Source organism: Miniopterus schreibersii (genome assembly GCF_964146895.1).
Source record: "Miniopterus schreibersii genome assembly, chromosome: 1".
NCBI lineage: Eukaryota > Metazoa > Chordata > Mammalia > Chiroptera > Miniopteridae > Miniopterus > Miniopterus schreibersii.
Genome location: NC_138101.1, coordinates 195,014,311 through 195,036,626, shown reverse-complemented (window position 1 = coordinate 195,036,626; position 22,316 = coordinate 195,014,311). Strand labels below are relative to the sequence as shown.

The 22,316-nt window shown below is 51.3% G+C and overlaps 2 protein-coding genes across 2 annotated transcripts; both read left to right on the top strand.

Moving 5' to 3' along the window:
* Nucleotides 1-835: 835 nt before the first annotated feature.
* On the top strand, nt 836-8,305 carry SERPINA9 (serpin family A member 9; the record flags this gene model as incomplete). Its single annotated transcript, XM_081145333.1, has 4 exons — nt 836-1,238; nt 4,215-4,485; nt 6,428-6,575; nt 8,105-8,305. Exons 1-4 carry the CDS (start codon nt 851-853, stop codon nt 8,303-8,305), a joined length of 1,008 nt encoding a protein of 335 aa, XP_081001459.1. The 5' UTR covers nt 836-850.
* A 5,089-nt stretch (nt 8,306-13,394) lies between these two features.
* SERPINA11 (serpin family A member 11) lies at nt 13,395-21,797 on the top strand. The gene is made up of 5 exons (XM_081150327.1): nt 13,395-13,421; nt 16,500-17,124; nt 19,785-20,058; nt 20,612-20,759; nt 21,467-21,797. Exons 2-5 carry the CDS (start codon nt 16,503-16,505, stop codon nt 21,668-21,670), a joined length of 1,248 nt encoding a protein of 415 aa, XP_081006453.1. The 5' UTR covers nt 13,395-13,421; nt 16,500-16,502; the 3' UTR covers nt 21,671-21,797.
* Nucleotides 21,798-22,316: the final 519 nt, after the last annotated feature.

Below are 22,316 nucleotides of genomic sequence, written 5' to 3'. Positions count from 1 at the left end.
TCATCACTGCCCACACTAGCACAGCAGCCCCCAGCCCATCACAGATGCCCTGCAGACCCCACATTCCCATGTGGCTTCCTGGAGACCCCAGCCTATCACAGGGCTCACCAAATAGGAGAAACTGGGGGTTTTAGCGCCACATTCCTCCCTCCTTCGTTCCCATCCGCCCTGGCTCAGACACTGGTGCAAAGGCTCTTCCAGCTCAGGCTGGTGCACCAGCATCTACCGAGCTCCTATACGGCGCACTGCAAGGGGCGCAAGGTGAGTGGAGCAATGAACGGCACGTGTAGTTACCAGAATAGTCCTTGAAAATTCCCCCGGGACTGAGGCAGGCCTGTGCTTCAATCCCAGTGGGTCCACAGCCCGGAACCCAGCCTGCACAGGTCGGCGCGAGCCTCCGATTCTGCAGCCTCTCCCACTCCCTGTCCCGTTCCCCCCGCCTCTTAGGGCTGAGGTTCCAGTCCATGGAATCTGCTAAGTATCCTGCTTGTCCCCATTCAAAACTAACGGTGCAGAGCGTTACACGGTCTCTGGTTCAGGGGCCGGACCCTCAGTTTACCTCCCCTCAATGGTTCTTTCCTCTCTTGCAGACTTACTTCATTCCAAGATGGCATCTTCCTTTTACCACGTTTTCTTAGTTATCAGCCTCTGTGCTCCAGTCTATTGTGTGTCCCCACCCAGTCCCCCCAGCAAAGGATCCCCCCGCCCGCCCTCCACAAAGAGCATCCCTGCCTCCCAGGTGTCCTCCAGCAACACCAACTTTGCCTTCCGCCTGTACCGGAGGCTGGTTTTGAAGACCCCGAGTCAGAACATCTTCTTCAGCCCCTTGAGTGTCTCTGCTTCCCTGGCCATGCTGTCCCTCGGGGCCCACTCAGCCACCAAGACCCAGATCCTTCAGAGCATGGGGTTCAACCTCACACACACGCCGGAGTCCACCATTCAGCAGGGCTTCCAGCATCTGGTCCACTCGCTCAGCGTCCCCAGCAAAGACCTGGACCTGAGGATGGGGAGTGTCCTCTTCATCAAGAAGGAGCTGCAGCTGCAGACAAGTTTCTTGGACAATGTCAAGAAGCTGTATGAGTCGGAAGTCTTTTCTACCGATTTCTCCAACACCTTCTCTGCCCAGAGGAGAATCAACAGCTACGTGGAGAAGGAGACCAAAGGGAAGATTGTAGACTTAATTCAAGACCTTGAACCTCAGACAGCCATGGTTCTGGTGAACTACATTTTCTTTAAAGGTAAGGCTCTGAGAGGTTGATTTTGATTTTAATGTTCTGTTTCTCCCCACCCTTAGTCAAATAAGCAAGCTAGACAAACCCTGGACAGCAGGGTGGAGCAGGGGGAAGCCTAAGTTGAACTAGCTTTGTAACTAGCTGGTTAAATGACCTTGGCTATCTCATGTTCCCTCTATTAGCTTTAGTTTATCAATTACAGTTGGGGCTCATTCAGTTCAGCCTGATTATGTGTCTTGAGGGGCTAACATTGGGCTTGGTGGGTAAGCCCTTGGGAAAGTTTTTTTCTAGAAATTAGCTTGGGAGAAAGGACCTTATTTCTTGCCACCAGTAGCTGCCCCACTGCCCTCTGAAGGTTTTGAGGAGGGACATAAAGCTTTCTGACAACCTGAGTTAAGAAACAGACTGATGGTTGCCAGAGGGAAGGAGGGTTGGGGAGCTGGGTGAAAGAGGTGAAGGGATTAAGAAATACAAATTGGTAGTCACAGAATAATCACAGAGATGTAAATTACAGCATAGGAAATATGGTCAATAATATTGTAATAACTATGGTGGTGCCAGGTAGGTACTTGAAATATTGAGAGGATCACTCTGTGAAGTACATGATTGTCTAACCATTACACTGTACGTCTGAAACTAATACCGAATACTATTGAATGTCAACTGATATGATTATGTCATTTTTCTTGTTTAGCCTGTTTATGTGATGGATTAATTGATTTTCAAGTGCTGAACCAGTCTTGCAAACCTAGGGTAAACCCTATTTGGTCATGGTGTATAATTCTTTCTATACATTGTCATATTTGATTTGTTAATGCTTTGTTAAGAATTTTTGCATCAATGTATGTGAGAGATATTGGTCTGTAGTTATCTTTTCTTAAACTGTCTTTATCTGGTTTTAGGGTAATACAGGCTTCATAGAATGAGTTTGCAAGTATTCTATCTGCTTTTTTTCCTTTGAAAGAGATTGTAGAGAATTGATATAATTTCTTCTTTAAATACTTGGTGGAATTCACTGGTGAATCCATCTGGACCTGGTGCTTTTTTGCAACTGCCTCAGGCAGCTGCAAAATTTATCACAGCCTGTAACTTTTTTGTTTTGGAAAGTTATTCAATATTGTCAATTTCTTTAATAGATGTAGGCCTATTCATTGTCTGTTCTTATGTGAGTTTTGGCAAATTGCGTCTTTCAAGGAATTGGACAATTTCATCTAAGTTATCAACTTTGTGGGCACAGAGTTGTTCATAGCATTCCTTTATTTTCCTCTTCATGCCCATAGGGTCTGTGGTGGTGTTCCTTCTTTCACTTCTGATATTAGTAGATTGTTTATTTTTCCTGTGTATAGTCCATCCTTTGTTTCTTTTTGTGCCAAATATTTTTTTGTAAAAGCTTGATTTTTAAAATAATGTAATGTGGCAGCTCTGAAAATCATATTCTTTCCCTTTCCCAAGGATTATTGCTTGTTGCAATAGTTGTTTGTTTGTTTGGTAATTTTTCTGAACTAATTTTTAAAGTCTGTACTTGTCACGGGCAGCCACAGAAGTCCCTTCTTGGTTATTTAAATGGTCTGCTCTGATTGGGCAGAGGTTTCTTAAATGCCTGGGACAAATAAATCCCCCAGTCTTTGCAGAAGGTCTTTGTGTGCATGGTGGGGCATGCCATCAACACTCATCAAGGCAGCTTATAACTCTGATTCAGCACTCAGTTTCTGTTTATGCAGACCTTCGAGGTCAGCCAGAGGTAAGATCTTACAGCCTTCTCATATTTTTTTTCAAATATGCATGTAGCATTACATATGCATGCAACATCTAAATGCCCAAGGTATACTGGAACTTTCCAAAGTCTCTATGGACATCTTTTTCCTCAGCTTTTCCTTTTAATTTTTTTATTAGTCTATTGTCTGTTATTAGTCACCTGTTATCCTCATCCAGGCAACCGTGAAGCTAAAACACTTGCTTATGATTGTTCCTAACAAATACTCCCTGACCCTGGGGGAGAAATGCTTGTAGCACTGAGTGAGCTCCAATCAACCCTGTAAGTGAGGTCTTCCAGGAAACTATCAGACAGGTCAAGTAATCATAATTCTTTGAGATCTCTTCCTCTCCCTCTGGTGTTGGGGATACAGTCTGATATTTTTCAAAGCTACTGCTGAACTAGAGAGAGGGGAATGAGGCTAACACAAGTTAAAATGCCACAAAGTTGACTGTTCTCATAAGGATTCAGCCATTTTTCTTGAATAGGCTCTCCCCAGGTTGCTGTGAGCCTTTGGTTAATTTCCAGAGCTCTGAAAAAGCCGATTCTGACCATTTCTGCCAGTTTTTCTTGTTGCCTTTATGAAAGGGTAAATATGCAGAGGTCCTTACTTGGTTATTTTTGCAGATGCTACCTCCACAGTCACCCCCAACCTGTCCTGTTAAGCTTTTTGGTTAGTTCATTGTTATCCACTGCCTCGGGCAGCTGCAAAATTTATCAGTGCCTGTAGCTATTTTTTGATTAATTTTCCCCGAGGAAATGGCTTTTGCATTGGTTGAGCTCCCAATCAGATCAAATACAGACAGCTTTGCAAGTGATGCCTTCCAGGGAAGCATAAGACAGCTCAAATAATGAGAATTCTTTGGGAGTGAGTCTTTGAAAAGGTTCCAGCCCCATTTCTTTCCCTCAGTGGCTGTCAGGTTGCTGGGTTTCTAGCCAATGCAGCTATTATTTTTCAAGGCTACTACACAGCTGGGATGTGGGGAATGGAACTAGGGCAAGTTAAAATGCCACAAAGCTGACTGTTCTTACCAAAATTTAGCCGTTTCTCTTTAATAAATTGTTTCTCAGTTTGCTGAAAGCATTTGGCTAATTTCCAGAGTTCTAAAAAAGTTTAATTTTAACCATCGGTGGAGAGAGTGTTCAGAGGTCCTTACTTTATTGTTGTTTCTGTCTTCACCTCGCTGACTGCACTGTAACTAAAGACCTCTCTTCTCCCTTTGTGCTAGCCAAGTGGGAGAAGCCCTTCAACCCCAAGTACACGAGTAAGAGATACCCATTCATGGTGGGCAAGGCCACTGTGACCATCCCAATGATGCACCAGGTGGAGCAGTTTGCTTTGGCGGTGGATCCCGAGCTGAACTGCTCTGTGCTGCAGATGGACTACAGTGGAGACACCGCGGCCCTCTTTGTTCTCCCGGGCCAGGGCAAGATGAGGCAGCTGGAACAGGCCTTGTCATCCAGGACACTGAAGAAGTGGAGCCACTCACTCCAGAAGAGGTGGGCACCTGTGTCAATTTGCTGGGGCCCAAGGCAGGGGATGGTATATATACATCCAAGGACCAAGGCCGGGGAAAGACTGTGATAGCAGCCGTTTAATAATAACTCCTGCAAAGTGAGCGCCAGCTGCATGCTGGGCAGGAAGCTGGGTGCTGCGCATAAGTGTTCCTACTTGAACTTCGAAGTCACCTGATGGGTGAGTGTTATCACCCCCACTCACAGCAAGGAAAGAGGCTCCAAGAGGGGAAATGAATTACCCAAGGCCATGTAGCTGACATGCCCCTGTAAAACTCTTATGTCACTGTAGCTATTCTGTGCTCGCAGAGCCTCCCCTACCAGCCATTATGATGTTTAACCCCATGGCACGATTCCACAAAAATAGACAAACACACACAGCATTGGTGCCCACCTACAAAAAGAGGATAATCGTATCACTGAGCTCCCCGGCTGCTGAAATGATAGAACAAGGTACTACTTATAAAGTGCTCAGAAGGATGCCAGGGAGACAGCAGGTGCTCAATGTTAGCTAATAGTAATATTATCATTAGTTCTGTAATTAAGGAGAGTACCAGAGGGCTGTTAACCATAAGATAAAAGGGAGCGTCAAAGTCCTATGTATGACCTCTTAGCAATATTTTCTTGGCATTGTGGGCATCGTCTAGGGGGAGAGAAAACACAGGAGCAGGGATAACTGTAATTCAGGACAAAGAGCAGTGCCCAGGGGAGGGAGGCAGAGGGCTGAGGACCTTCTGAGCAGAGAGAGGTCACTTTCAGCTGGGGCTGGTGGAAGCCTTCAAGGAGGTGGTGCATTTGAGCCACAAGTATAGCTAGGCCCTGAAGGTATGGGTGGGACATAGAGGCTTGGAAAAGGCATATTTGGTAAAGGAAACAGCACTAGCTAAGATGTCAAGTGGGGGATTGAGGGACGCTGTAGCATGTTTCCCAGGTTTCTTCCCTTCTTAGATTGCAACCAGGGCCGGACAGAGGCAGAGGAGCCAGCATAGAGGCTGGTGGTGGGGTTGTCTGTAAAGAGACAGAGCAGAGAGATGAAGATAGCCAAGCCAGCGCAAGACACAAAACAGGGAAGAGGGAGCAGCCCATTGTGCTAGATGTCACAGGAAGCCCATCTATGAGGACCAAAGTGTCCATCCAATACTTTTGTGCATATATTTCCGTGGCCCATTAATCACATGACTGGGCAAAGCACTAAAACTAAGCTTTACCGTCACTAAAGTGGAGATAGTGTCAATGACCGTGCCTGAGACAATGCCAGGCACACAGTAAATGCTCAGTAAACGAGGGCCGTTCACTCTTGGTTCTGGAAAACTCTTACAGAGGGGGAAAAGTGCCAAACTCCAGGGCTGTGCTAACACAGCAGACATCAGCCACATATGGTTATTTAAATGTAAATTAATTAAAACTAAATTAAATTAAAATTTTAGTTCCTTGTTGGCACTAGCTACATTTTAATTGCTCAATAGCTGCATGTGACTAGTGGCTACCATGTTGGACATCACAGGTAGAGAAGATTTCCGACTTTGTAGAAAGTTCTATTGGGCTTTGCTGCTCTCAGAGATTGGCAGGGTTTGTCTCAAGGAGGGTTGGTGGGTGGCACTCTGGTCCAGGGAGGTAGCCTCGATTCCGTCGCTATCCTGTGCCTCTTGTTGATCTCTGGCATTGGGTCCCCTGTTGAGCCCCATCTCTGCTCTGTCCCCTACTTCATTAGGGGCCTATTTTTCATCTCATACCTCTTCAGGGCTGGACTTGCTCATCCAGGAGGCTTACTTCCAAAGCAACCTAGGCTGGTTGTCTGGGATGTGTCTACTCATTAGCTGCAGCCAGCAGTGCTGAGTGGGAGAAGCGACTCCTAAAATGCCACCTAGAAACAGAAATGGGGACCCAGGGCCTGTGACCTCACCTCTTCCTTTCCCCTTCCCCACAGGTGGATAGATGTGTTCATTCCAAAGTTTTCCACTTCTACCTCCTATGACCTGGAAACCATTCTCCCGAAGATGGGCATCCAGGACGCCTTTGGCAAAAATGCTGACTTTTCTGGGATCACAAAGAAAGGCCTCCTGCAAGTTTCCAAAGTGAGTTGGTCCATGAGAATAGCTGCGTGAAAGCCTGAGTGGGAAGGGCCTGTGGAGACCGACTCACCGAGCTCCCTCGTCTCATTGATATGGAAACAGAGTCCCCAGAAGGCAAAGTGACTTCTCTGTGGCATATCCAGGGGCGCACCTGCCAGGCCTGCTGCTTCTTGGCCATCACAGCTCTGACACACAAGCACCCATTATCCCTCCTCAAACAAGTGTCCCTAAGGTTCAGCTACAGTCCTTTGGGAACCAGGCATCTGGACACCTGCTGCACACAAGCAGGTGGCCACCTGGCATTCACCCCCGCCTCCCTGGAGCCCAGGTCCTCACACTGAGGTCAACGTGGCTGCCTATGGGCCATGAGCACCCTGTTGATGTGTTGTGCTTGGCCTGCAGTGTAAGAAGGAAAGAAGGGGGGGGGGGGGGGAGAGATAGGAGAAGAGAGAGCTGACTTTTAAACTGTAGAATATTGGACTTAAAAATTCAGATTTCTGATTCTCTTGAAACAAATCATCGAGCCCAATTCCCACATAGTCTGTCCAAAGCTCTACACAGTGGCCGCTGGCTGGAGCTGAGCCGTGAGCACCCCTTGTAGACAGAGGGCACCCTCCAGGCTCCCCATGGACCCCATGCTCTTATAAGAGGTCTTCTTATCTCACTGGGGTTACCTTCTAACCCCTGTCTGCTTATGGCTTTCTGATCCCTGGCCTAAAATTTATTTTGATAACAGATTGTAATGGTCAGAAGTGGTCCTGGGCCACTGAAGGGGACCTCTGTCATTGGTGGCCAGGGAAGGAGTACTGGCAGATTCCACAAGACTATGATGAGCAGCGCTGGCCGGGTGGCTCCTGTACACCAAAAGTTTGCGGGTTCGATTCCCGGTCAGGGCACATACCTAGGTTGTGGGTTCAGTCAGCTTGGGGTGCAGATGGAGGCAGCCGATCGGTGTCTCTCTCACACTCTCTCCCCCTCCCTCTCTCTCTAAAATCAATGAGCATGTCCTTGGTGAGAGCAAAAGAGAACATGACGAGGAATGGGCCTCAGGGCACCTGTGAAAACTGGTTGCAGCTGCCGAGAGTTCACGGGACCCCGAAGCTCAGCAGGACATGAACCCCGGCTAAGAGTCTCTTGTGCAGAAGCGCAAGCAGGGGCGCGGCCTTCGGCGGTGCCGCCCCGCGTCTCCCACGCAGCGGTGGCGGCCAGCACCCGCCACGCAAACTTCGCAGGCTCGCCTTCGATTAACCCGATAACCCGATGGGACACGTACAGTTATTATCACCCTTTTATCCATTTGGACAGTGAAGCTTGAGGCATCTAAATGACTTTTGCAACACTAAGCGGCAGAACTGGGAATCAAACCTGGGTCTTCCCAGGCTCCATTTGTAACCGTTCAGCTCCATGCTTGAGGGCCAGCTGCCCAGCGGCAAATCTCATGCCTCTCAGGGCGGCAGGGGGGTCCCCATTCCCAGGCAAAATATCAAAAGCTCAGTTTTTAAACAGTGTTCCTGTTCCTTTTCCCTTGGCAGGCCGCCCACAAGGCTGTGCTGGAAGTCAGTGAGGAGGGCACCAAGGCCGCAGCAGCCACTGCCACCAACCTCACGATCCGCTCGAAGGATGGCTCCTCTCGCTGCATGGTCTTCAATCGGTCCTTCCTGCTGCTGATAATCCACAAGGCCACACAGACCGTGCTCTTCCTAGGGAAGGTCGAAGACCCCACTAAATTCTAGGCGGGAAGAGGCCTGTGACGGATGACATGCTAACAATTCACAGGAAGTAGACCATCTTGCTTGAAGGTCCCTGTGCGACGTTGGGACCTGCCCCTCCTCTTCGGAGGGTCCACCTGACGCCAGCAGAGCTGCATTGGCTTCCCAGATGCCACTTTTGAGGCTCATTCATCAAAAATCAGCAAAAATACGGGTCACAAACCAAAGCCCATGAACCCCAGTCATGCTCTTCCCACAAATCTCCCAGGTAACTGGCTTCATGGGATGGTTTTGGGTTGGCATATCACCATTCCTTAGCGAGATATATATGGTGACATATAGTCCAGTGACCTTTATTTCAGAATTACAGTAATAAACTTAATAAACCTAAAGTGTGGATTTGGCCAGCACAGTGCTCTCACACGCCCCCAGGGTCCTAATTTGAAATGGTCTATTTGTTAACTCATGGTGGCCAGGTTGTCATTATGTGACATTTCAGTGACTGCAGGAATTCATCCATTCGTTCAACAAAAATGTATCAATCACCTAACATGTTCTAGGAATGAATCAGACAGACAAGGTGCCCGGTTTTGGGACCTAGATGAGGTGATAGACCACCACCACCATGGTAAAACCAAACCTATAACTAGTGTGATTTTTACAGGTCATGGTGAGTGCTGGGAAGGCATGGAATAGGGTGATTGGGAAAGGGGTGTTTCTGGGAGCACGAGGACCGCGTCAGGAAAGAGTCGGCATGTTGGGGTGTCAGAGAGAGCCGCTGTGGCTGCGATGGTAGAACCAAAGTCAGATCGTGCCAGGTGCTGTTGGCCAAGGGAAGGAGTCTGGGTTTGGTGGAGGCGCCATTAAACCCATTGAGTTCCTCAAACAGGAAGATGAGGGTTGATGTATAGGTTGTAAAGGCCTTTCTGGGTGCACACGTTGGTTTTCCATCCAGACTGGTCAAGGCTGGCTGCCTTCTTGGCTCTGACACTGTCGCATGAGCACACACAGCCCTCTGGGTGCTCAGCCTCCTCCCTACCAGTTTGGAGTGACAATGGCCTGGGCCCCTTACTCTGATTGCTCAGAGCCACACGTGGTGCGATGGGCCATGGGGTTCCAAGCAAAGGCTCCCCTGCCATCCTTCCCCACCCTCTGGTTAACGGGCTGCTCTGGCTCCTTCCACTTCACCTTTCATTATCCAGGGTAACCCCTGCAGCCTCCAGTGGAGCCCCCCCCATCAGATCCATAGACTGCCTTTCTGGGGGGGGGCCGGTAACCCACACCTCCTTGACGTGCTGAGGGCCTCACGTTGGCTTTCCTAAGCTCTTTTACACACAAAGAAAGAAAGAGAAGGCAGTTATGCTAGAGCACTGGAGAAGCTTCATGGGGATCCCCACACTCCCACCTTATCACAAACATGACAGAGACTCAAAGAGCGGGAACAGCTAACCCAGGGCGGTGTGAGAACCAGGCCCGAAGCCCAGGCATGGGGCTGCAACGCCAGCCCTGTTACAGCTGCCAGGGCCAAACCTCATTTTATGCACAGCGCTCTGCCCTCAGGCACACACGCGAATCACATGTCTCTGTGGACAGGTTCATACGATTTTTATCTTTCATGGTCGCCGGATGGGAGGGGAGTGAGGGATGGGCAAAAGGCGAAGAGCAACGAGAGTACAACCTGCAGTTATTACACTATTAATCACGAGGATGTGCTGTACAGTGCCCGGCACAGGGAATACAGTCAGGAGAAAGTGTTTTGGGTAATCATATCCCATTTTCCCATAGACCAGTTGATCTAAAACTTCTTAATTTACTTTGATGTCACTGTGTCGTCTAGCATTGTCGTTTTGCTCCCTGCAGTCCTCTCGGTCATATTGTTTGCCATACAGAAGATACTGTGGGATAAAATGCAGTGACTCTCGCTGGCAGAAAGGACACAGAAATCTTTGGCAGAGGCATGCGCACCAGCTAATTCGCGTTCGCAAGGCCAGAGCAGCACCAGACCAGATACTTTTCAAAGTTGTGTCCAGTGCTGAATTCTGGGTCACCAGGTGTCGAAAATATCACTTTCAATTCCTGGTCACAGATCTTGGCTTTGCTTGATCTTCAGGTGGGTGCACGGCTGTCACTCCCCAGCATCTATTTCATTCCCTCTCTCTCCACTCAGAGCTACCAGCCTCCTCCCTCCACGATCTCAGCCGATGGCCTCGCCTCCTTCCCAAACGGGACAAGAAAGCCATCAGACAGGATGCCCTTTGTGTGCCCAGTGCCAAGCCCGCCCATGCCCGCACGCTTGTCCTCCAGCTCCCCCCTCCCGTCACGGTGAGGAAGTGCTCGTCCCCTCCCCTGCTTGCCGAGGGTCCCCTTCCATCCTTCCTGCTCACAAACTTCCTCCACTTCTCTTTCCAAGAGCTCAGGCCCTTTTTTTGTCTCTTTTGCCGGTTTCTCCTCTCTGTCTCCCATCTCCCCTGGGCTTAGGGCCTCAGGCACCACCTGCGCTCTGCCTGTTCCCCAATCTCTATATTTCGCTTGGGCCACGTCTTTTGAGGTCCAGCCTCTAACATTCATCTGCCTACTGACGTTTCTTTGTGGATGTTTCACCAAAGCCCTTTGGATGGCCAGAGAAGGCGTCTTTGAGGGAGGGTGGAGGCATATAGGCTGAGGCTTAAAAGAAGAGGGGGCTCCATCTGGCAAAGGATGGGGGGAGGGACATTCCAAGGGAAGGAAGAGACCTGCACCCCAACCGGCACCCTCCCAACCCTGAGCTCTCCTGTGGTCCTCCATGTCTCAGAGTCACGCCACCCACCCACCTGCTCCAGGCGCGGCCTCTCCCTCAGCCATGGCCAGTCCCACAGCACATCCTTCGGATTCGCCTGCAAAGCTTACAGCGAATGTGTTCACGTCCTGTCCTCTCCTCCCACGTCCCCAGACCAGGTCACCACTGCCTCCCAGAGGGCACGCCCCAGTGCCTAGTTGCTCTGTTGCCACTGTGCCTCGCTCCAATTCCTTCTCCACTAAAAGGCCAGAAGAGTCTTCTTAAGGCACAAATAAAATCCCGTCGGCCCCCAGCCTCAAGTCCTCCCGCAGCTCCCTGCTGCCCTCGGAGTGCAGCCCCATCCCACCCGGCCGCGGGTGCCTGGCGCCCTCTGGTCCCTTCAGTGCTCCCCGCCCCCCATGCCTCCCACTCCTAATGCCTCACCCACCTTGACCTTCTCTCCTTCCTTCACTCCTTCCCTGCACCCCACTCTCTCCCGTCTTGCCCATGGTCTTCCTTCCCTTAGAATGTTCTTCCTCCCAGTCTTTGCTGATGGAGCACCTCTTCTTTTAAGCCCCCCCCCCCCGCTCCCAAAGAGGCCTTCCCTGGCCATCCAAAGTAAGTCCTTCCAAGCTGGTGCTCAGCTCCTTACTCGTGTCTTTCGTGATGTCCACCATACTTTGGAATCATTTGCATTGGCGAGTGGCTTTTCTCCCTGTATTCCGCGTCCCCCAAGAAAGTAAACTCCACGAGGACACAGACCTCCTCCATTTTGCTCGTGGCTGTAACCTTAGTACTTAGTACAGTACCTGGCACATTTTACATGCCCAAGAAATGAGTAAATAAATGGATATCCTGGAGAGGGAAGAGACAGGAGGATGGTCATGCGCAGAATTGTGTCTGTGTGTGGGGGGGGGGAGGTAGGGGAGGCTGGGAATGGGGCGCTACCTGGCTGGCCATGACTTGCCTTGGACATAAGAGATCATGAGGTCTGATAACATCAGGTCCTTTGACAAGAGAGGTCAGACCCAGAGGCCACGGGCATAGCTGGCAAAGATATTGACCAAATGGGTTGACCTAAGAATGACACCCAAGAGGCCAGGCCTTGCCTGGAGAGACTAGTTCTGTGTGGCAACCCAGAGCAGATGATGCCAGAGGGTGAAATAAAGTTATACAGGTAGAGAGCCAAGGCTAGGAATGAGACTGGAGGCCAAAGATGGGGTATGGGGGGCTCCTGAGCCATGTAAGGACATGACCCAGCCACAGCCACCTGCAGGGCGCCATTTGCTCTAAGAGCCAGGAGCTGGATGAGAGAGAACAGGGCCAAAAATCCACCGAAAGTCCACTGTGGGTGGTTTAGGACAGGGCACAAGTGTTTTCTTTCCTGGGGTGATGCGACCCTGAAGGAACCCCGTTTATCACCAGAGGCATTGCCTCAGGGCTCGGTACTTCATTCATTAAACAAGAACATTCAAATGCCCAAGGAAGGGGTTCGCTGTTTGTGTCAGCACTTGCTGCGCAAGCTCCGAGGGATGAGAGGCCTGGGAATGGGCCACAAGAGCATCCTGGAGATGTGGCTCTGGAGAGTTGAAAGAACAGTAAGATGGATTGTTCTAGAAGGCGGAGGAAGTGGCATAACTAGAGAGAGGAAGGCCTGGAGAGCCACGCTTGTGTGTGTCACATCCAGGCAGATCCATGGCTAAAGCAAGAGGAGAGGTGCCCACAGGGGATGTGAGGGCCTCATGCCCCACAGAGCAGAGGGTGTTCACAGAGGGAAAGGAGGGTCTAGTGTCCCTCATGCTGAAGGGACCCACAGGTAGTGTTCTGTCCTAACGTCCCCCATGCTGAAGGTGTTCATAGAGGATATCAGGGGCCAGTGTCCGACATGCTGCAGGGAGGTGGCAGTGTTCCAGGAAACAAGATTGTTGGCACATGTAAGAAAAAGAGAGACATAGTAGGCACCCGGCTCAGCTCTGCAGACGTAGCAAAGGCCAGTGGCCCAAGCAGTCCCGGTGAGCTATGTCGCCTCACACACCTCATGCCTTCATCGTGAAGCTGCTCCTTAAAAAATGCTGCCTGGGACACGCAGAGCACCCGTAAAGGATCCACAGCAACCGCGCCTCGACCCCCTGCGGACGGCACCCATGTCAGCGTCTCCTCAAACCCAGCGGGGTCCAGATTCCCACTCACTGTTTGCAGGACAGGCCGGTGGGACAGACACTTGGAAAAACAGGTCCCTTCCTATTTGCTGCGCAGTCTTCACACCATTCCAGGAACTGACTTGACAAATATTGACCAGGCTGCTGTGATCTGCAAACGCCACTCTCCTGCGGGTTGGAGGTGGTGCAGTGCTGCAGGCCCAGCGCCCCAGCCGGGCTCCTCGCTGTGAGTACTGAGCTTGCTCCCCTAACACCAGGAACGAGGGCCGGGGTGCTGTGCGCTCTCTCTGTGCCCCCCCCCCCCTTCTCTCCCGCTCTCTCTCTCTCTGGCTTTGGCAGCAGGGATGGGAGAACCGAGGGCCCCTAAAGGAAGAAATGCCACGATGTACTGCTCCCAAGGCTTGAAGTAAGACCCTCAGGTTTAAAATAACCTTCTATGAAAAACTTGGTCTTCAAAAATTTTGAGAGAGGCGCTCCCAGGATTCCTAGCAGCTCAACAAGAAAATAGAACAACCCAAAATGACAACCTTGTTGCAGCAAATGTACTAGAAACTCTGTTGTTTGAAAAGGGTCATTCTGCAGAGCCCTAGTCTGGGCTCTGAATCATGCTCCCCCCGCTCAGCAGGTGCTGGGTTGACCTGAGCCTCGGTTTCTCCACTCGTACAGCAGGGGTAATAACACCTGTGTCTTAAGGTTCTTGTATGGATTTAATTAAATGGCGTGAAGCAAGTATTTCTCAACAGGTGGCATTTGGGCAGGACCATTCTTCATCACATAGGACTGTCCTGGCGTTTCCTGAGCTTTCTCTCTCCCGGTAGACTCATCTTTGAGATGATCCCCCTCTTCACACTCAGCCCTTTCCCTGCATTTCAGAGCATCTCTGGTTGGGGACCAGGGCTCAATATATCTAATATCCCCACCACAAATAAACCGTGCATGGGAACATTATAATTAATTGAGTTCTTAATTTGCCTCTGGGATCTTTCTGGAAAAGGAAGGAAGTGATAAATTGGATAGACTCACACAGCCTCAGTAGGAAGGGGGGAGATGTAACATTGCATACGCTCCCCGGGCCAGGGGCCTCAGACACTGTCAGTCCTGTCATCCTTCAGTGACGCCCCCAGGAGGCAGGAATTACCATTTGCCTTTTGCGCAGGGGGACACAGCTGTCCAGAGGGGTTCCTTGGCACAGGATTGCCCAGTGAGTGCCTTCGGAGCCTGGGTTCAAACCCAGGCCCCTGACGTGCAGGTTGGTCCTCTGTGGGGACTAGACTCCCAGCGAGTCTGGGAGGCTTGGCGTGCAGGTGGCAGAAAATGGTAGTGAACTCGAAGGGGCGGAAAGGATAAGCCCAAAATAGTTTCATCGCGGTTGCATTATATTTCCCCCCAGGGCAGACCAGGTTTTAAACAGTTCTGCTTCTTTCATGTCCCTGCTCGAAAGAAACCCCGCGGTGAAGGGAAAGGGTGGCTGAGGGAGGCCTTGGGGAGCTGCCCTCAGTACTTTGACCAGCACTCGCATTTCAACATCACTGATAAAGAGGCCGCTTGCGTCCCTCCGGACACCTGGCCTCTGGGGTTGGCCGGGGCATGTAGGGCACCAGGCACGACAAGCCATCTGCAGAAATATGGTCTGTCCCACCCCACTGTGCAGTCTGTAATCGATCCAGAGGCCGCAGGTCTGGGAAATGGTATTCAAGGTGCTGATTAAGACATGAACGCTATCAGGACAGATGGGCAAGGATCAGGTGGTCAGCGGTGAACAGCCACCGTGGCATGGGCGGTGCGAGTGTCCATTCTGAAGGGAGGAGGGGGACAGTACTGTCCTCACTGGGACATCACGGTCAGGGAGCCTGAGAGGCAGGGCGGCAGTGTGTGCGCTGTGGGCACGTGGGGATGCGTGTGGAGACCCTGAGAGGGGAAGGGGGCTCTAGCTGGGGGCAGAGTAAGCAGACAGGCATCCACACTGCCACTTCCCCTCTAGAGGAACTGCGTCCCAGGCCTGAAACAAGGGGTCGCCCGCTCCTGCATCCTGTTGTCCCCTCGAGGTGCACCGAGGCTCTCCAGGCAGATGTGGAGCTTAAAGCACGAGAGATACTGGGTTAGTGTCCTGGGGCTGTCACAACCAAGGACAGCAGACTGGGTGGCTTCAACAACAGAAATGCACTGTCAGTTCCAGAGGCTGGAAGGCCAAGGCCAAGGTGTGGGCAGGGTGGTTCCTTCCGAGGCTGAGGGAGGATTGTGGCCTCTCTGGAGCTCCTGGCGGGTAGCTGGGATCTTTGTCTTCTGTGGCTTGTCTATCTCTGCCTTCATCTCACACGGTGTTCTCCCGAGGGTGTGTCTGTATCCAAATTCCCCCTTTTCATAAGGACGCCAGTCTTAGTGGATCAGGGTTCATATAATGACTTCAGCTTAACTAATTCCTACATCTCAATGACCCACTTTCCAAAGATGATCACACTCTCAGATACTGGGGATCAGGACTTCAGCATATGAATGGGGGGGGCACAATTCAACCTATAACAGAAATCTTTCCCGAATCTCTGCATCAATTAAAATATAGTTTAAGCCACTACATGTGACAAGAGGAGCTTGAGGTAACAAGTTTGATGGAGGCAGAGTTGATCTCTCTCCCATCTCTGCCCCCAGGTTCCATCCAGCCTCCAGCTTAGCCAACCCTCAAGGGGTCCCCATGGCTGACCATCATGCCCACACTCCAGCTATGGAAGACCAAAGTGTAGAGGGCACGCCTGACTCTGTGCGTGCCTGTCCCGGGAGTTACACATGCCATCCTCTCCCCTCCAGTTGGCAAGATTATAGCTCATGGCCACACCTAGCTGCAAGGGAGGCCCGGCAACACTCACTGTCACGGTGTCCCAAACATTCGCTCAGGACTTTTAAGCATCATCTCAATCCTTGAGACTTAATGAATGATTGGAAAGAAGAAAGGAAAAAAACAAGAGGGAGGGAGGGAGGGAGGGAGGGAGGGAGGGAGGGAGGGAGGGAGGGAGGGAGGGAGGGAGGGAGGGAGGGAAAATAGATGGTGGAAGTTGTTTTTATAGCCCGGAGTCCTTTTCTCAACCATATCTTATGGACGTATCAATGTGTAAAGCAGATAAAGGGCCACTGCTCTGACTGGGGCCTTGGGGAAGAGTGTTGGCAGCCTGGGCTGCTCACCCCCACTCATCCTCTGCAGGGCCCCTCAGGACGCCTGTGGGCTACAGTCTGGATGTGAGGTTTGCTGTGGGAGCCTTGGGGAGCCGTGCTGTCATTTAGAGAGAGTGATGTGTTCACTCCTTATTTTCAGAGGATGTGGCCAGCATGGCTGTGGCTGCTGGGCGCAGGGGTCCTGGCCTCTGCCCATGGAGATAAGAGCCCGGGACTGCCCCCGGCCCCCAGCGGTCAGCTCTCAGAGCCAGCTCCCGCCTACCGCCAAGTCACTCCGACCGTCAGCAGCTTTGCTTTGCGTGTGTACAAGCAGCTGGCCGCGGAAACCCCAGGAAACATCTTCTTTTCCCCAGTGAGTGTCGCCACCACCCTGGCCCTGCTCTCTCTCGGGGCCCAGGCTGACACTGCGAGGCAGATCCTGGAGGGCCTCGGCTTTAACCTCACGGAGACCCCGCCCGCCACGGTCCACCAGGGCTTCCACAGCCTCATCCGCACCCTCGACCTGCCCAGTCCCAAGCTTGAGCTGAAAGTCGGCCACTCCCTGTTCCTGGACAAGCAGCTGAAGCCTCGGCAGCACTTTCTGGATGACATCAGGGAGCTATACGGGGCCTCTGCCTTTTCTGTGAACTTCACAGATCCTGCCACAGCACGGAGGCTCATTAACGACTACGTGAGGAAGCGAACGTACGGGCAGGTGGCGGACGGCCTGCAGGAGCTCACCGAGGACACGCGCCTGGTGCTCTTGAACTACGTCTTCTTCAAGGGTGAGCACTGCCGCCTCCCCGTCCCGCCCGCCCGAAAAGGGCCCCATCCTAAGTCTTGCAGCTGAGGCGGTGACGCTGTGTATTTAAATACTATGGCTTCTGATGTATCAATATGTGCTTTCTCTTGCCATGGTTTTAAATTTTTTTTAAGTATCTTTATTGATTTCAAAGAGAGGAAAGGAGAGGGAGAGAGAGAAACATCAACGATGAGAGAGTCACTGATCGGCTGCCTCCTGCACGCCCCCGGCTGGGGATGGAGCCCGCAACCCGGGCATGTGCCCTGACCGGGAATCGAACTGCGATCTCCTGGGTCCTAAGTTGATGCTCAACTGCTGAGCCACCGGCTGGGCTTGCCTTGTTTTTTTCTATTTTATTTTTATTCTGAAGTTTTGTTATGCACTCGATCTCACTTTTCTATTAATAATTCACTTTTAGAAAAATATCTTATTTTTTATATTATTATTATTGATTTCAAACATACAGAAATATACAAAGAAGAATATAAAACCACTATACACTCCCCCCACCAAGAATGAGCACATATTAACATTTTACCATTTCCTTCAGATTTTTTTAATACGACGTTGCAGATACAGTTCAATTTCTTTTTAATGCTTTCCTGGCCCCATTTCCTTCTGTCTGTCCCTCCCAGAAGCCAGCACTGTCCTAGGGCTGGCGAGTATCCTTCTCACCCATGTGTTCACACCACGAGCACATTAGGTATATGTACATAATCATCTCTAATACACTCAAGGTGTTTTAATTTTTTACAGCGATGCGCTCATTCTCTACATATTATTTCACATATTTTACTGTCATTACCAGATCTTAACTTATGTAGATAATTTTGACTGTTGCATTGAACATTTCACCCTTTTAGGGCCCTTATCTTTTTTTTACTTCAGTTATTTCCTGAATTAGTAGCATATATCTTTATATATGCTGCTAGGAACATGAGCTCCTCCATTCTTTGAAATGCAAGTTCACACTTAATTCAGATATTCTTTAGTTTTCACCTGATTTTTTTTGTTTTTTCCTGTTCCGCGACCCCATCCACCATCTACACTACATTTAGTTGTCACGTTAGTTTCGGCCCTTTTTGGCTGTGACAGTTTCTGACTCCCCTGGGTTTAATGACCGTGGCGGCTGGGGGGAGAACTGGCTGGGTATTGTGCAGAAAGCCCCTCAGGATTTGTCTGATGCTTTTCCCACGGTGAAGACTGGGGTGAGCGGACTTGGGGAGAGTTATGAATAAGAGACAGTCTTTCCACAGTCGCACGTGAGTTAAATAAGTAAAAGGCAGGTACAACTCCGTGGGAAAATGATGCTCTGCATGAGGGGGTGTGGGTGCCCCGGGCTCTAACGGAGACACTCACCCAGACTTGGGAGCGAGGGGAGGCTCCCTGGGAGACAGGGAATCTAAGTTGGGCATGAAAGCTGAGGCAAAGAGGCTGCAGGAAAGGTGAGAGAAGGGGTCTCAGGTGGAAACAACAGAACATGTAAAAGTCCAAGCTGAAGATACCATCGCCTTCTCGAGGAAATTAAACACATTCGGTTTGGCTGGAACAGAACCAACAGGGGAGTGCCTGGGGCAAGGCCCAGAGCGGCCGTGGAAAGACACGCAGGAGCTCCACTGGGATCCCAGACTCTATCTGTGGGACCCCAGGGTTACCCAACAGGTGGAAGCACTGAGTGACATAATCACATCTGGCTTGGGAAAGACTAGTCTGGCTGCACTTTGGAAAATGGTTTGCGGGCAGTAAGGGTCAGACAGCAGAGACAAGTTAGGATGTTCTAGAAGCGGAGCAAAGTAAGATGAGGGCTTGGATAGAGTTGTGGCTTTGGAGATAGAATCAGCGGTACTTGGTCACTGGTTGGGTGCGGGCAGGGGGGACAGGAGGAGCCAGCCCCTCCTCTCCAAGACCAGTGCTTTTGAGAGGCCAAGTCAGGATGGGCTAGGGGTGGAGATTATAAATAGAAACAGAGGCGATACCACGCACGTGGACAAGACCGTGACCACCAAATTCTGCATTTCCGACGGTGCCTTACTGGGCTTTTGCATTATATATTACAGTTTATTAACTAAATTCCCTCTTTTTCCAGTTTGAATATTAGGGAGTCGGGAGGGGGAGGGTGGCCCTCCACCTTCTATGTTGAAGGTTGTTGTTATCTAGAGGCAGCTGGGTAGAGACTGCTCTTGGGTGTTTGCCAAGAGCCTGAGCCTCAGAGCAGAGTCAGCCCCAACCCCTGCGCTAGCACTGAGTGGGTCTGCACATTGAGAATGCTTCCATAATTCACAGACTCAATTCCTCACCTCTGACATGAAGATTATAATACCTGTTTACCATTAATTTTGATGAAGATACAAAGAGATAATGCCTCACACATGCTTAGTAGGTAGATGAAAATACTACATTTTCGCCTCTTGAAAGCTAAATTGCTCTGACATGAAATGAAATCACAGGCCATTAGAGCTCACACTCTGGGGACTTGTTTTGGTGGCTGAATCAGACCTAAATTCTGGCCTCCTGATTCCGTATCTGTGCCTTAGACTTACACCCTCAAGAGGAAGTCACCACAGCGGTGTGGTGTAGAGTACGTCCGCGCAGACTTGCTCTTGTGGAGCGTGTCCTCACGGTTTTACGGTTTTGTGTCCTAAGCCAAGTGGAAGCACCCCTTCCATCACTACCAGACCCAGAAGCCAGAGAGCTTCTTCGTGAGCGAGAGGACCTCCCTCCCCATCCCTATGATGCACCAGAAGGAAATGCACAGATTCCTGTACGACCAGGAGCTGGCCTGCACAGTGCTCCAGATCGAGTACAGCGGGAATGCGCTGGCCCTGCTGGTCCTCCCGGACCCGGGGAAAATGGAGCAGGTGGAGGCCACCCTGCAGCCTGAGACCCTGAGGAGATGGAGCCAGCTGCTCCTGCCCAGGTGAGTGACACGCGGAAGGACCCAGGCAGACCTTGGTCAAGACCTGAGCAGGTCTCAATAAACTCCAATGGCAAGAGTCCAGCCCTAGGTTCGGCTAACCAGCTGTGATCTTGGGCAAGGCAGGCCAGGAACAGGAGAGAGAGGCATTCTAGTGACTTGTGCCCACACTTCACATCCACCATCTCTCATCAGATCCCTGAAGTTCACTCAAGGGAGAGATGGTGGTGGCCTGCACTGGGGGGTTGCCAATAGATGGATTTAGGATGTAGTTTAGGAGGTAGGCCAGCAGAACTTGCTGATGAATTGGACATGGAGGTAGGAGAAGGTTACCAGTGTTTACCTTACATGGTTATCATGTGGATTCAATCAGTTATGCTTTGTAAAAACTGTTTGGGCTGTGGAACATTCTGGCAGAGCAGGTAGTGTCGTGGGAAGACTGGATCCCCGCACTCTGGGAAACGCTTTCCCTCCCGAAGCACCGGCTGCCGACCTCTAGGGCAGGAGCAGCAAGGGAACGAAACAGCGCTCCCTCTCTGTCTGACTCTCTCTCCAGCCTGCTGGACTTGCATCTGCCACGGTTTTCCATTTCTGGAACATACAACCTGGAAGAAATACTTCCCCACATTGGTCTCACCAACATATTCAACTTAGAAGCTGACTTGTTGGGAACCACTGGACAGCTCAACAGAACCATCTCCAGGGTAAGGAGGCGACCGTGGGTGTATGCGTGGGAGCGGCGACTACTCCCCTCTGGCATAAGTTCCCCTTTTTCTTCCTATACTGGTTCTTTAATACACGATCCTTAAGGCTCCCTTCCACGGGCAGCCCCCTCTCCACCTCTCTTTCTTCTTCACACAGGACACGGCCCAGATAGATAGGCACGTATTCGGGGCCATCCATGAAGCCACATTTCCCCAGGTGTGGGACAGCTTTGCTCTGATTCCTCACATCCCTGGGACAGCAGTGAAACCCTACCTGCCTTTGTTGTAACTATGGCGAGAAGAGGGCCGGCACCACAGGCAGCCGGTTCCACCGAGTGCATCTTAACCACCAATCGGGCTGAGCAGGCCATTTTAGAGATGAGAAAGCTGAGGCTTAGAGAGAGGAAGTGCGGCTCGTGGGCCTGTACCAAAACATTGCTGTTGAGTCCATGCTCAGGCGGCCCTCAGCCATGCTCAGGGTCGTTGGTCCCCCCACCAAGGAGCAGGCGTACCCTCCCATGAGAGACAGGGAAAGGCGGGGAGAGGGGAAAAAATAAAGCCAAGGCTGGAGCTCCTTTCTTGGAAGACGGGGCCTGTGAGGCCTGGATGAGAGAGGCCGGCCTGCCTCCCTCTCCTTAGCGTCACACGACGTGGACTCTGTCCCTTGGAGTGTCCTGAGCTGTCCCTGCCCTCTCTTCTCCTTCCAGGTGTCACACAAAGCAGCACTGGACATGAACGAGCGGGGAACCAAGGCAGGGGTTGCCTCTGGCCTCCTGTCCCAGCCCCAGTCTCTGAACGTGACCTCAGCCCCACACGCCCACTTCAACAGGCCCTTCCTGGTGCTCCTTTGGGAGGTGACCACCCAGAGCTTACTCTTCCTGGGAAAAGTCGTCAACCCGGCTGGAGGGTGACGTGGCAGGAGGCCAGGGGGTGTCTTGTCTGTCCTCTGCGAATTAACAGGAAGGCTATCGCCAGCCTGCACCGTGGGCTGCTGGGAGGACCCGTTCACCTGTGTGCACAGCTCCTAATAAAGCTGACCTTGGGTTTTGTGAACATTGGGGAGCAATGGTACAAAGGGGGGGCAGGCCCCTTTCACCCATTCACTCTACAGTCTCCTTGAATCTGGTGTCAGCTGTGGTCAGCAAGTTGACAATGAGAATAGCTCCATGTTCTGTCCTCCTGGGACATGTCCACTACCACCGTCACTGCGGTGGGTCTTTCCCGAGTGTCCTTTGGGTAAGGGTCCCAGGAAAAGGCACAAAGACATCAGGAGCAACCAGTGAGTCTCTCCCTTCACAGTGGCCCATGTCGGCACTACAAAGTGAGGTCGTCCTAAAATGTCATTGCCCAGGAGTCAGGGGCAGATCACCCTGAGAGGAGACGGGTGCCAGGACAGGAACTCGGTACCATGCTCCATGCGGAGGCGGGTGCGAGGATGGGCCAGTGCACAAACGGGCCAGTCCAACATGGGCCATCACACGTCCAAGGGCAACCCCATGGTCAAAGGAAGTGGGGGGTTAATGTGGTCAGGTGGCAATGGGTGTGGGCCAAACGCCT

What these genes read in the sequence shown, in the direction of transcription:
- SERPINA11 (XM_081150327.1), top strand. Translation starts at nt 16,503, where the DNA reads ATGTGGCCAGCATGGCTGTGGCTGCTGGGCGCAGGGGTCCTGGCCTCT. An exon ending in AGCCAGCTGCTCCTGCCCAG is followed by an intron (nt 20,059 to 20,611) that starts GTGAGTGACACG and finishes CTCTCTCTCCAG; the next exon opens with CCTGCTGGACTTGCATCTGC. An exon ending in TCAACAGAACCATCTCCAGG is followed by an intron (nt 20,760 to 21,466) that starts GTAAGGAGGCGA and finishes TTCTCCTTCCAG; the next exon opens with GTGTCACACAAAGCAGCACT.